At 41.0% G+C, this 15815-nt stretch overlaps 1 protein-coding gene across 1 annotated transcript in view; it reads left to right on the top strand.

The window, feature by feature from the left end:
• The window catches only part of WWC2 (WW and C2 domain containing 2), a 200643-nt gene that overhangs the window by 150567 nt on the left and 34261 nt on the right, over positions 1-15815 (top strand). The window contains exon 17 of the mRNA XM_075860208.1: positions 13254-13372. Coding sequence (XP_075716323.1) covers positions 13254-13372 — 119 coding nt within the window. The remainder of the gene's footprint in view (positions 1-13253; positions 13373-15815) is intronic.

Genomic DNA, 15815 nt, shown 5'->3' with positions numbered 1-15815 from the left:
AATAAGCACGCAGCATTTTTTATATACATTCATATGTCTCAGTATAAAATGTACATGGTAAAATTCTGATAAATCAGCAAGCTTGAAACCACCAAGGTCGCAAATTATTAAAAATGCCAGTCCACCAGAAGTTGCTTAGTGCATCGACCGTTTAGCAGTACAAGGTGTCAAAACTCATTAACTGGTCATAAACACAGAGCAGAAAGGACCTGGGTAAATATTTAAATGGGTGGAAAAAAATATGTTAAGGCCTTCTCTGATCTAGGATTTGGCTTTGTCCTTAAAGTGGTTTTCCAGGAGTAGATCATTGATGGCCTATTCTTGGGACAGACCATTACTGTTTGATCGGTGGGACTTAGCTGCAGTACCAAGTATGGACCAGCTGTGTCTAGATAAACAATGTAGGGATTACTTTAAAGAGGCTCTGTCACCAGATTTTGCAACCCCTATCTGCTATTGCAGCAGATAGGCGCTGCAATGTAGATTACAGTAACGTTTTTATTTTTAAAAAACGAGCATTTTTGGCCAAGTTATGACCATTTTTGTATTTATGTAAATGAGGCTTGCAAAAGTCCAAGTGGGCGTGTTTAAAGTAAAAGTACAAGTGGGCGTGTATTATGTGCGTACATCGGGGCGTTACTACTACTTTTACTAGCTGGGCATTCTGACGAGAAGTATCATCCACTTCTCTTCAGAACGCCCAGCTTCTGGCAGTGCAGACACACAGCGTGTTCTCGAGAGATCACGCTGTGTCGTCACTCACTTCCTGCCCCAGGTCCTGCATCGTGTCGGACGAGCGAGGACACATCGGCACCAGAGGCTACAGTTGATTCTGCAGCAGCATCGGCGTTTGCAGGTAAGTCGATGTAGCTACTTACCTGCAAACGCTGATGCTGCTGCAGAATCAACTGTAGCCTCTGGTGCCGATGTGGCCGACACGATGCAGGACCTGGGGCAGGAAGTGAGTGACATCACAGCGTGATCTCTCGAGAACACGGCTGTGTCTGCACTGCCAGAAGCTGGGCGTTCTGAAGAGAAATGGATGATACTTCTCGTCAGAACGCCCAGCTAGTAAAAGTAGTAAAAACGCCCCGATGTACGCACATAATACACGCCCATGTGGACTTTTACTTTAAACACGCCCACTTGGACTTTTGCAAGCCTTATTTGCATAACTACAAAAATGGTCATAACTTGGCCAAAAATGCTCGTTTTTTAAAAATAAAAACGTTACTGTAATCTACATTGCAGCGCCTATCTGCTGCAATAGCAGATAGGGGTTGCAAAATCTGGTGACAGAGCCTCTTTAAGGCTGGATTCACACGACCATGTTACGTCCGTAATGGACGGAACGTATTTCGGCCGCTAATCCCGGACCGAACACAGTGCAGGGAGCCGGGCTCCTAGCATCATAGTTATGTTCGATGCAGGACAACTGTCCCATACTGTAATCATGTTTTCAGTACGGGACACTTGTCCTGCAGCGAGGCAGGGACTCCTAGCATCGTACATAACTATGATGCTAGGAGCCCGGCTCCCTGCACTGTGTTCGGTCCGGGACTTCCGATTGAAATACGTTCCGTCCATTACGGACGTAACATGGTCGTGTGAACCCAGCCTTATTCTGATTTTCGGCAGGGGTCTCAGGTGTCTTACCCCCGTTGGTCAAGTATTGGCTATCAGTATTGTACTTCCTGGAAACTGGAACGTTTACAGATTTGTTCTCACTTGGTAATTGTTGATCTTGATGCATAAGCAGAATCCCTTCCGCACTGTGTTCGGTCCGGGACTTACGGTTGAAATACGTTCCGTCCATTACGGACGTAACATGGTCGTGTGAACCCAGCCTTATTCTGATTTTCGGCAGGGGTCTCAGGTGTCGAACCCCCGTTGGTCAAGTATTGGCTATCAGTGTTGTACTTCCTGGAAACTGGAACGTTTACAGTTTTGTTCTCACTTGGTAATTGTTGATCTTAATGCATAAGCAGAACCCCTTCCAGCACATGCTCGAAGATAAAACCGCAATTATACATTAATTTGGGCCATTCTCTGCAATACAATTATATAAAAATTTGCATCAGTTATGCCTTTAGTTCTCCACAGAGGATAAGATAGCATCTATTATTTAACAGGGAAGCATAGTGAAGTTAGTGCTTCTGGTATTTTATATAACAACCTATATTTATTTAAAGAGGCTCTGTCGCTAGTTTAGTAATGACCAATCTCCTAGCTAATCTAATAAGTGCTGTCACGCTGATAATGCTGGTGAAAATTGTGTCCCATAAAGTTTATTATTTTAAAAGTTATGAGATTTTTTCTAATTATGCAAATTAGGCTATACCAGACAAGTGGGTGTCAACAACAGCAATTCTCCTGAGGTTGAGCTACCTCACAGCCTCTGACGCTGTCCTATCAGCATGAAGCGGCTTCACACAGTGTGAGAGATGGAGGCTAGAGGGAAGATGGATCACTTCATATAGCCATATCTCCAGCTATGAACCAACTAGAACAGTGGTTCTGGTTGAATAAAAAAGATGAGATTCTAATCTTTCATATGCCACCATCGCAGTTCTAGCTGTGAAACAACCGAAGTTATCACTAGTTGAAAAAACAGTCGGAAATGTAAGCTGTATTCTATATGTTCAAGCTGTGTTGCTGTGCCGGGAAGAGAACTGTATGACGCTGATTGGACAGCATCCTACAGAAAACTTTACGCAAGCAGGAGATAAACACCAGGAACCCGTGACTGTACGTGAGGCTTACAGAGGCATTTCAGCTACAGAAAGTACATTAGTAATTGACCAATCTTCTAAACCATTTAAAAACCATATTGGACCGAAAAAAATTAACATCCCTAGTGGGCTAGGGCAGTGAAGGTGTTAATGCTATCAACCCTGGTGGGCTAGTGCAGAGATGGGGTTAATGATAACATTCCTAGTGGGCTAGGGCTCCTTATACAGATATTAACTACCTGTACTGAGGACTGCAGTACTTCTTTCACTTGCTCTTGGCTGTAGACTGCTCAGACACACGGATACTGCACCATCTTCGAATCATAGAGCAGCTTGGACAATGTTTGATTGGCTGACTGGAATAATGCAGTGTCTATGCAAGCTATGAGAGATTTGTGTAGAGTGTAAGCAGGGGCATCGGGTGAGAGAAGCAGGATACTATGGAGAAGAAAGAAGCCACCCTGTGGCCAGAGTAGGCCCACTGCCCCCTCTAGGCCCTTGTTCAGCTGAACAGGCTGCACAAACTATAGGTCCGCCCCTGTCGTGATCAATATCTACCGATACACGTTTGTCACACCCCACAGTTCACCCCAAAACTCAGTATTGTCCTCTGTGAAGATTAGAATGGATGCACAAATACGTCAGTGCCATTCCATTAGTGTGAGTCTGGTATATAAGCCAAGACAAATAAAAAATAATGTATAATATTCTATGGTTGATGTTGGCTGTGGCAGAATTCTGAAACTTTACTTTGCTAGCACCCAGGGGTGGGATTAAAATTTTTAACAACTGGTTCCCTGTTTTGCGGACAAGGGCATACGCGCCGGGGGGGGGGGGGGTCGAGGTGTTTTGCGGTGTATCGCGCCATGGAAAATGTTTCTAATAATAAAATAAAACGATTATAATATTATAAATACACCCTATATTAAAGTGGACTCTATATAAACATTCTGGATGGAATTTCTTTAACTATATTTCCACACTATGTATATATCTACGTAAGTGTACATACCTATCTACCCACACTCTATATTAAACGTACCCATTACGTAGAGACCTATATGTGCACATTCAATATTCCAAGCGTGCTCAGCCTATTTAGTTAAACTGTGCACTGTGAGAAGGGTGGAGAACCGTGCGGCATGCGCAGTACGCCGTGACAAATCTCTTGACTAATGCACAGATACGGTGCCAAAACCAAGCTCCGTACATAAATGCAACACCAGACCCAAGCTCAGTCCATAAATACAGCACCAGAACAAAGCTCAGTCCATAAATACAGCACTAGAACAAATCCCAGTACATAAATACAGCACCAGAACCAAGCTCAGTACATAAATACAGCACCAGAACCAAGCTCCGTACATAAACACAACACCAGAACAAAGCTCAGAACATAAATACAGCACCAGAGCCAAGCTTCGTAAATAAATACAGCACCAGGACAAAGCTCCGTACTTAAATACAACACCAGAACCAAGCTCAGTCCATAAATACAGCACCAGAACAAAGCTTAGTCCATAAAAACCGCACCAGAACAAAGCACAGTACATAAATACAGCACCAGAACAAAGCTCAGTCCATAAATACAGCACCAGAACAAAGCTTAGTCCATAAAAACAGCATGAGAACAAAGCTCAGTACATAAATACAGCACCAGAACCAAGCTCAGTACATAAATACCTCACCAGAACAAAGCTCAGTCCATAAATACAGCACCAGAACAAAGCTTAGTCCATAAAAACCGCACCAGAACAAAGCACAGTACATAAATACAGCACCAGAACAAAGCTCAGTCCATAAATACAGCACCAGAACAAAGCTTAGTCCATAAAAACAGCATGAGAACAAAGCTCAGTACATAAATACAGCACCAGAACCAAACTCTGTACATAAATACAGCACAAGAGCCAAGCTCAGTACATATTTACAATACCAGAACCATGCTCAGTACATATATACAGCACCAGAACAAAGCTGCGTACATATATACAGCACTAGAACAAAGCTCAGTACATATATACAGTACTAGAATCAAGCTCCGTACATATATATAGTCCCCTGTATCATCGGTAAAGCGCGGAATGGCGAGGCATCCGATGCCTCGCAAGGGCAGCACTAGGCAACTCAGTGCAGGGGACCGGTTTCCCGCTTCACCCCGGTTCTGCGAACCAGCTGTAATTTTAACCACCCGTTCGGGATCCCACCCCTGCTAAACCCTTTGTAGTTTGATAACTTTTTACTATATAGTCCATTCTTTGCGAAAGGATTGTTCCTTATTAAATGCAATATCACACTGGCTCCCTTAAACCGTTGACTTTAAGAGTGCTCATCTACAAAAAAATAGGTATGTCTATTAAAAGGCATGTATGTCCTATGGTTTTTTGTTTTTTTTTGCTAATTTAAGCTTTTTTTTCTACTTAATTTTTTGATTGTAGATTTGTTTCATTCTATTTTCTGTACTTGATTATGGGGCAGACATCTTGCATGAGCTGCTGTTAACAGCATTTAGAGCAGCCACATGAACCATAGAAAACACAATAGTCTGGAGCTGACCCATTGTCTTCTATGGTATAGTATTCAAGGCGTGCTCTGTGACCTGTGCAGAGGTCACTGTGCAGGAAGGAATAGGAGGAGAGCTGTGTCCATCACCTATTGTCAATAGTGGATTCTGTGTTATCTATATAGAGGAGTTACCTGTCATTGTAATCCTGCCTGTGATTATAATGAGATAACTGCAGAGAAGTGATCTCTACAGAACAGGAAGTGTTAGTCTATTGCGAGGCTCAGTAAAACTTAAAGGGAAGGTGTCATGAAATTATTTTTTTTTATCATATTGCTTTTAATATGATATTAACATACATTTTATTTATTTGTGTTCTCATGTTCTACTTTTTACTTTGTTCTTACTTTTACTTCTCTATGGGGGCTGCCATTTTTTTTTCATCTCTGTATGTGTCGATTAATGACACATACAGAGATGGAATACGGCACATACAACCCCATGGAGAATGCGAATGGGAGCCGTTCCATTCTCTGAAGCGTACGCCGTCTGTGTGGGAACGGCGCATGCGCCGCTCCCACACAGACCAAAACGAAGCTCGTTCGCAGTGCGAAATCCGGCGCCATGTTCATGTGGACCGGAAGCCACTGCCGGACAGTAACATGACGACTTCCGGCCACGGCTTCCGGCCATATGTTCAAGGAAGCAAAGGTGCAAGGAATAGGAGCGGAGGCGGCATCGGCAGGAGAAGGTAATTTATGTTCGTGTATGTGATGTGTGTATTATGTTCGTGTATGTTCGTGTTATACTGTCATCTGAGCACTGTATTTAATTCTCCTTTGAAAATTCAAACCCCTCCTTCTCCTGGCACTAGCCAGAATAAGGGTGGGGGGATTATGTGAGGACACTAGAGCGAGTGTGTCTACACCAAATTTGCAGCATAAAGCAATGAGGTTTCTTTACCACATTGACCATGTTGCAATTTTGGGAATTGCTCCCTCTAGTGCTCAGCACATTGAAATGTTATAAATTAGAATCTAATTTATAATATTTCCTGACTTGTGAAAAAATTAAAACAACGTGTTATCACTTAAATAGTAATTGTTTAACTAAATTTAAAAAAAAATCATTCTAGCGACACATTCCCTTTAAGGATTTTAGGATTATTTTTTAATGTAGATAATAACATAGAAAAATCTTAAATATGTTTAGCATAAAAACTTGATTTAAAGAATAGGTTAGGGCTGGCCTATTCACAGAACACTATGAATTACCCAAGTAGTTGGCGGGTAAATAAACAATTATCAAAAACCTAATTGACAAAAGGCAAAGAAAGCCCTGTTTGCGAACTACATATTTAGGTCCAATTTTTTTTAAATTAAAATTTAACTTTTATTTTCTCATTCAGGGTAACATTAACAAACCACACACCGTTAAAATAATCAATACTGACAGTATATAGATTAAGGTTAAATACCTAAATGGTACTAGTGTAGCGACAAATTTGTTAAAAGTTACTATCGAAGTCCAGTGGCTGCAGTCCGTTGCATATTCATAAATTATAGTGAAGGTTACACACCAGTGAAGGTTTTGGTGATTAGAGGATGGAGGAAGTGGATGCATGGGGGGTGTGGCCGAAATGCTGATGGTGCCGGCCGTATGAACTTTAGAGCTCCGTTGTAACTCCTCAACTAGCGGCGTACTAGCAGTACCAGCAGCACACACACTGTATAGCACTGCACAAGCATAAGCTGTCTTTCTCTAGAGGTTCCTGACTGTTAGACTATCAGATGCCTTACCTGCATTACCTTGCATCCCCTGCTCCAAGGTCCCGATTTCAGCTAGCAGCACACTAGTGGCACACCCCTCAGTACAGCACGAGCTGTTTTTTCCTGGAGCGCTTGTATCTTTGGATTCTTGGATCCCTGGACAATCTTACCTGCATAACTCTCTTGTATCACTTACCTGCATTACTCGTCTGCACTACCTGCATCAAGGTCCTGGTTTCAGTATGCCTCGTGGAAAGGGGGAAAAAATGGGATCTCCAGCAAAGCTCACAGAGTTTTTTGCTTAAACTCCTGCTCATACCTCTTCATCCTCCTGCATGGTGTCGTCTCGTGTAGAGATTTCAGCTGCTTCGTCTGGAGGCTGCCTTTCTGATGTGTCTGGCCACGAGGAACGGGCTGAGCAAATTGATTCTCCTATATCTAAAACTGACATGCAATCTATGTTGAACTCTCTCCGAAACACTTTGCTATTAGACTTTAAAACTATATTGGTAGATATGAAGAGAGATTTGGTAGAATTAGGAGATAGAACAGCCCGTATTGAGACTAAAATGGTGGACTATGCTAATGCTCATAATGAGCTGATTGATGTGCAAAATGTGCTGGAGGAAGAGGCTAAACAGCTTAGGAGCAAAGTATGTGATCTGGAGGACAGATCCAGGCGCAACAATGTGCGTATTAGGGGTATCTCTGAATCGATTCCAGATTCTGAACTGGAGCTATATTTTCAAAATTTTTTACAAACTATTCTCTCGGACCGCAGTGCTTTGGATCTATCTGTGGATAGAATACATAGGATCCCTAAGCCAAAGCATTTGGGCCCCTCAGTACCTAGAGATACCTTGGCTAGAGTTCATTTTTTCAAAACAAAAGATTTACTCCTAAATTATCTAAGGAAGAATCCTATTATACCTGAGGGATATGGTGATGTATCATTATACGCGGACCTTTCAGCTGTAACCTTAGCCTGACGCCGGGAATTTTCAACCGCGACTAAGATTCTGAGGAACTCTGGTATTCCCTATAGGTGGGGTTTTCCAGTGAAGTTAATTATTCGCAAAGAGGGATCTACATTTATCTGTAATAACCCGGATATGGCTGAAGAGCTGACGCGCACATGGAATCTTGTGCCCGCACAGCATCAATGCTCACCCCAACCTAGCTCACCGCATGTCCGTAAACTGGATGTAGACTGGGCTACGGCTTGAAGAAGAATTATTTTCTTTTAATTTTGAGGATGAATGGACTCTAAAAGTTCTTTGTTCTACACATGCACTCGCATAATTGTCATTGTGCCCCATTACACTAATATACATTAGTGTTTTTCGTTACTATTTGGCTATATGGTTTGCCAGTATGTGTATGTTTGTTATTGTCAGCCACATGTACGCTTTTGGATAGCAGATATGGAGCTTCTGTATATATGACAAGTGTGCCTATTTTTCTGATCGATGGGCATTAAAATATTATCGCTTAATGTTAAGGGCTTAAATTCTCCTTTTTAAGAGCAGCCTTATGTGGAAAGCAATTGTGCAATCCACAGCTGATATAGCATGTATTCAAGAATCGCATTTGTTATCGAAGGATTGCTGTAGAGTGATACACCATCAGTACCCGTATATAGTGCATTCAACATCTAGTGTTAAACAAGCTGGGGTTTGTATCATAGTAAAAAACACTGTGGCTTTGGTGGTTGACCATACGTTTATTGATGAGAAAGGAAGATTCATAATTTTGATTTGCACTATAAATGGTCGGCGATTTACTACTGTGGTTTTATATGCTCCAAATAAGGCTCAGATTAGCTTTTTGAGAAGAGTGTTTAGGAAGGTTGGAGAACACAGGGTAGGGCACCTAATAATTTGTGGCGATTTTAATGCCCCTGTAAATAGAGATACAGACACTTCATCTTTATCTCGGCAGGAAAGCGGTGAATTAAAATCTTTAATTAGGGAAGAAAACTTACATGACGTGTGGCGGTACCATCATGATAATGAAGTAGACTATACTTATTTTTCACCTAGACATGCGACGTATTCTAGGATAGATTATTTTGTAGTGAGCTCTTCTTGCTTGCATATATGCACAGAGACGTCCATAGGTGCTATTACTTGGGCGGATCACGCCCCGATCACTTTAGTGGTGCAGAAACAATTCCAGACTGTACCCCCATACCTGTGGAAATTAAACAGCTCCCTCCTTAGATTGCCTGCCCTCAGGGATGACATAATGGAGAAGTAGCTGATGAGACTCTATGGGCTACTCATAAAGTATTTATGAGAGGTATTTGCATGAAATTAGCAGCTAATCAGAAATGGGAAAGAGAAATTGCCACTTTGTTGACCCAGATTACTCAGAAAGAAAAAGAAAATAAACGCTCCCCATCTCAACTTCTTTTCAATCATCTTATGCAGTTGCGTACCAAGTTACGCTCAATCATGTTGGATAAGTACGACTATAATATGAGGAAGTGTAAAACTAAATATTATGCCATGGGGGATCGTGCGGGAGCTCTTCTAGCTCATAGAGTTAAAAAATAATCCGCTAAATCTAAAATAGAATACATAGAAGACTACTGGCTCTAGGATTAGGAATCCCATCGACATTTCTAATGTATTTGCAGAATATTATGCCAGATTGTATAACTTAAAAACAGATTCTTCTATATATCAACCATCTGAGTCCATTGTTAAATCTTTTTTAGATCCCTTACATTTACCTACTGTTTCTAGATCTCAGTTGGATTGTTTGAATGCTCCATTTACAATCAATGAGATTCAATGTGTTATCAAATCGTGTGCCAGACATAAAGCCCCAGGACCTGATGGCCTGACTCATGATTATTACAGGACTTTTATAGATGAGTTGTCACCATATTTGTTACGTCTATATGTTTACTGGCAAACTTATAGCTCTATCCCTGTACTGAGTTCTGAAGCTATTATCTCGGCTTTGCCTAAATCAGGGATGTCTCCAACTAAACCAGAACATTTTAGACCTATAGCATTGTTGAACTGTGATTTAAAAATGTATTCCAAGTTGCTAGCTTTACGTTTACAAGATGTAGTCCCTACTTTGATTTCTCCGGATCAAGTGGGATTTATAGCGGGCAGGCAGTCTAGGGATGGCACACGGCATATGGTAGATCTTTTGCAAGTGGTCGAGATGTCTAGGGTCCCAAGTGCAATTCTGTCTTTAGATGCAGAAAAAGCATTTGACAGGGTGCTCTGGGGCTATTTGGAAGCTGTTCTTTCTAAATTTGGGTTAGTGAGAGACATTAGGAAGGCTATTATGGCTTTATATGTATCCCCCAATTCAAGAGTATTGGCATCAGGTTTCTTGTCAGATAGTTTTACTATTAGCAATGGGACCAGGCAGGGTTGCCCATTGTCTCCGATAATATTTGCCTTAGTAATGGAACCGTTAGCAGAGCGTATTCGTACACATGATGGCATCTTGGGCATTCTGGTGGGGGGGGGGGGATATCACCATTTGGGTCTCTATGCAGACGATGTTATTATCACATGTACTAAGCCAGAATCCTCTATCCCAGCCATAATGGTGATGTTGGACACCTTTACTAAAGTATCGTACTATAAATTAAATGTGTCCAAAACTCTCATTTTACCTCTTTTTATGTCAGACAATTCCTTGCACTCCTTACAACAACAATATTCCTTTGTCTGGGTGACTGATGGACTTACGTATTTGGGGGTGGAATTGACCTTTCCTACCAGGTCTTTGATAGATCGTAATGTTGATACTTTGATTAAACATCTTCAGAGTGAGATGGAGAGAGTTGCCAAACTTGAAATGTCTTGGATAGCAAGAATTCATAGTTTCAAAATGTTGTATTTACCTAAAATGTTATATATAATGAGATATCTTCCCTATAATTTTTCTAATACTCATATTAATAAATTACAGGCACTAGTTGGGAAGTTTATATGGGCTAATGGATATTTCAGGGTATCACGTAAGGTACTATACCTATCTATTAAACTAGGAGGCATGGGTGGTCCTAATCTCGCTTTGTACCACAGAGCCTCTCTAATTGATACATTGCGGGAGTGGTGGAATCCTGTTGCTGACCATAAATGGATTCAGGTAGAAAAAACCTTTACTAAGTTTCAATCTACTAGACTTCTTTTGGAGGCGGAATGTTTACAACAGTCTGTTACAAATACCCCTTTGGGATATATGCAGGCCTGCTTTGGGTGTTTGGAGATATTTGTTAAAACATAAATCTTATATACAGATCCCATTTAAATATCTCTCTTTAAAAAGTCTAGAATATCATATACCCCAGTCGAATTTCCAGTTGTGGAGCAGGTCAGGGATAGATACTATACATAAATTCTATTGTAATTCTATTTTTAGGTCATTTGAGGACCTAAGCTGTGAAGCCACTTTACCAAAGGTGGCATTCTATCAATACTTGCAAATTCATCATGCTCTTCATAAGTGTCCTCAGCAGCAGGTTGTAAGCATATAGTCTCCAATTCAAAGGTTTATATTGGGCTATAAAAACCATATGAGGGGGATGTCCACTGCATATAAAGCATTGTTGAGGTTGGGGAATGTGGATGGGAAATTGCCATATATGCACAAATGGGATCATGATTTGAATATTCTGATACGTTCCTCTCCTTGTGTGAATCACTTGGAACAAGTCAAAAAAATACATTTGCGTTGGTATCTTTACCCTTCTCGATTGGTTCATGTCATTCCGGGATACTCAAGTCTCTGTTGGAGACAATGTGGGCAAGTAGGAACATTGGAGCATATGTGGTGGTCCTGCCCAATAGTCAAAGTGTTCTGGGAGGCTACTTTTCAGATTATCTCCTTGGTGGCTGGTTATGATGTTCCTCCAGCCTCAGATATGGCCTTATTGAATATCCGGGTAGCAGAGATGTCTCCAGACCACCGCTGGCCTGCGGTGCATATTTTAACCTCCGCGCGAAAGTGTGTGGCTTCACATTGGAAATCTTCTACTACCCAAACAATTACGGATTTATGTGCTAAGGTTAAATCCCATATGCATCACGAGTTTGCATTAGCCTCTAACCCATCACAATTGGTTGCACTTAAACGTCATTGGCACGTTTGGCTAAAAAGCTTGCTGGCTCTTCTCCCTAGAGAATATAATAGCATATGATAAAGACATGGGTGCTTCCTATTGGAAAACAAGATTGCTTAAGTAGGGTTATTACTTGACCTATTATCACGATCTGCTGTTTAATATGTTATTACAGATGTATGTGATGGCTGACATGTTATGTTTACTATGTTTATTAGGTTTGTATGTCAGTATGTTGCTGTCATGTGCTTGTTACTTGAAAAGAATAAAAAATCTACATTAAAAAAAATGTAAAAAAAATTATAGTGCGAAAGCTGTTAAGTCTAACTGTCCGCAAGGTATGGTTTTAAAACTAGAATCCCCCCCCCACATGTTTTGGTACAGATGTAGCGTCTTCAGGAATATTGGGGCCAATACCTCTGAAGACGCTACATAGCGAAACAGGGTTTTTTTTCTGAATTAATTGCCCAGCCCTACAATAGGTCATTTCTAATGACACATTCCCTTTAAAGAGGCTCTGTCACCAGATTTTGCAACCCCTATCTCCTATTGCAGCAGATCGGTGCTGCAATGGAGATAAGAGTAACGTTTTGTTTTTTTTTTAAAACGAGCATTTTTAGCCAAGTTATGACCATTTTTATATTTATGTAAATGAGGCTTTCTAAAGTACAACTGGGCGTGTTTAAAGTAAAAGTACAACTGGGCGTGTATTGTGTTCGTTACATCTGGGCGTTTTTACTTCTTTTACTAAAAAATTGTTACTCGTGTCTCCATTGCAGCGCCGATCTGCTGCAATAGCAGATAGGGGTTGCAAAATCTGGTGACAGAGCCTCTTTAAGGACCATTAAAGTTTCCAGAAACACTTTGTACCTTTTTTTTTTTCAGACTGAAAGATGAGCACAATTGACTCCTGTAAACTGACATCTGCCTTTTGAAGCATGGGTGTAAAAGAATAGCCCGACATCTGAAATGTGGCTGGTTTTATTTCAGAGGTTGTAGACTGTTTCATTCTGCCGCAGAGGCTGATAAAAGATGACAGAAGTCAGAATATCAATTAAAGATTAGGGAGCTGTAGTTAAAATAGCTTTTTTTCCTGCCCACTTTTCTTTTTATGATGAGCTTCTGACTGCTTTTTGTCAATTTTGTGCCAGGATGCTGTGTCAGCATTGCTAGAGAGGACATCTGCTGAGTTGGAAGCGGTGGAACAAGAATTAGCCCAAGAAGAAGCCAGTGAGGGTGATCAGGAGCAGATGTGTCCTGTAGAGGAATGGTAAGTCAATAGTGCTCAGCCCCAAATGCTAGGGTAACAGCAAAATCTGTATAGTTTGTTTCTAAGCTTACTGCCATGTAGTCGATATAATACCTTATTAACTCATGAATGTAACAGAGCAGAGTGTGCAATTTCTCTATATTACAGTGTGTGATTTGTGGTGTTATATTTTTGTAACCTAAAAAGCGGACCATGATCTGCTTTATAGACGCCGGTGGAGTTGATGGCATCTCATGGCACTTTTATTAGGGGCAGGTTTCCACCTACCCTAGTTGTTCTCACCCTGGGTCAGCTTTAGGTGTATGTGTGCCCTTGGATGACAAAGTGGGGTGACCTGTCTACTGTAACCTCAGTTTGTAGATTGTAAAGTATGTTTACCCACTTTGTATTGGGCCGCCCCCAAGCTCTGTGAGCCCTGGCATTTGCCAAGGTTTGTCTAGTGCTGACACTGGCCCTGTGCCTGTCTGCCAGTACAAAGTGCCTGTAAGTAGAACTGATGCTTTTCTTTTGTAAGATAGAGGCATACTCAAAGGCTTGTGGAGAGGAGAGAGTTCTACAGGAACAACACCTTTGACATATTGGTTCAAAGGTTGTTAGCATCCTTTTTATCCTGTCTGTTTCACATGATATCAGATGTAATGGGGGTGGAGTAAAAAGGACATAACTTTTTTTATTTCTATTATTATTGTCTTTTATTTTGGTAAAAGCAAATTTATATGATAGAGATTATTAAGAAGCCTCTTGATAAATTATTCTTGGGCTGTCCGTGCTCCTTAAAATGAAATCCATGCCAACAACGAGCTGGCGTAGATTTCCACTATGATTTAAGCCAATTTCTCTTCTGCTAAGCCCCATAAATTTTTGGGAAAAATTTAAAAAGTTAAAAAAAATAAAAAATAAAATAAATAAAAATAAAAAATGCCAAATTTTTACGCAAAATTGCCATGCGCTGAAATGTGCTACTTTTTTCTGCCAAAGTGGCTTAAAGAGGCTCTGTCACCAGATTATAAGTGCCTACCTCCTACATAATGTGATCGGCGCTGTAATGTAGATAACAGCAGTGGTTTTTATTTTGAAAAACAATCATTTTTTTAGCAAGTTATGAGCAATTTTAGATTTATGCTAATTTGTTTCTTAATAGACAACTGGGTGTGTTTTTACTTTTTACCAACTGGGTGTTGTACAGAGGAGTGTATGACGCTGACCAATCAGTGACCAATCAGTGTCATACACTTCTCATTGTTCTAGCCCATTGTTACAGTGTGATTGTGCAGTGAAAGAACCTGGGCTGGAACAATGAGAAGTGTATGACACTGATTGGTCAGCGTCATACACTCCTCTGTACAACGCCCAGTTGGTAAAAAGTAAAAACACAACCAGTTGTCTATTAAGAAACGAATTAGCATAAATCTAAAATTGCTCATAACTTGCTCAAAAATGATTGTTTTTCAAAATAAAAACCACTGCTGTTATCTACATTACAGCGCTGATCAGTTTATGTAGGAGATAGGGCACTTATAATCTGGTGACAGAGCCTCTTTTTAAAGAGAACCTTTCACCTTCCCATACATGTGCAGCATATAATGGGCAGGGCTTCACAAACCCTGTCTCACTTGAAATAATTTTATTTACCTATATCGGTGCCGTTATATTTGGTGCCCGATCTGTAAATAAGCCCCGGAACTGTCAATGGGGTGTGATGTCTTCGCTCTGACACTGTCTAATCAGCTACGCACAGTGTCAGGGTGGCTTGCGCTTTGTTCCTTCCCGCGAGAACACACACAGACTGAGAGAGCGCTTTCTGCAGAACCACCAGCCTGTATCTGGCTGGCTATGAAAAATGGGGGGTCCCGCTAAAAAACAAATACGACGTGGGGTCCCCCCATTTTTTATAATCCGCCAGATACAACATAGCAGCAGCAGGCTAGCATTACCAGGGTGGGAAGGGCCATGGTTTTTGGCCCTTCCCAGCCTCATGATACAGGCCTGCGGCCGCCCCTGTACCTGTCCATCATTATAGATGGTCCGGTGCTGGATTATACCCGGCAGCGGTGGATACCGGGGTAATAATGGGGGGGTTACTGGTAGCCTTTTTACTGGCTAACACTAAGCCCCTGCTTCGTAATGGACGTCGTCAAACAGACAACTGCCATTATCAAGGCGCTAATAAAGTATTAAAAAACACAGATATAAGAAAATAATATTTTTATTGAAATAAAAACTCTACCCACACAATCCTCGTTAGCCATTTTATTAAATATCTAAAACGTAGATCATCAGAGTAGTCCACCGAATCTGCGATGTAGTCCAATAGGTCCAGCAGAACCTGTGAAACAAAAAAAAATGAAGTTCGCAATATGAAAAAGATCAAATCTTATACTCCCCTACAACAGACTTCTGTCTTCTCCCCTGCGCCACAATAAATACTAGAGGTCAATGAACT

This window comes from Rhinoderma darwinii, chromosome 1, assembly GCF_050947455.1.
Source record: "Rhinoderma darwinii isolate aRhiDar2 chromosome 1, aRhiDar2.hap1, whole genome shotgun sequence".
Classification (NCBI taxonomy): domain Eukaryota; kingdom Metazoa; phylum Chordata; class Amphibia; order Anura; family Rhinodermatidae; genus Rhinoderma; species Rhinoderma darwinii.
Note: the sequence above shows the minus strand (reverse complement) of the source record. Positions and strands in the feature narration are given on the sequence as shown.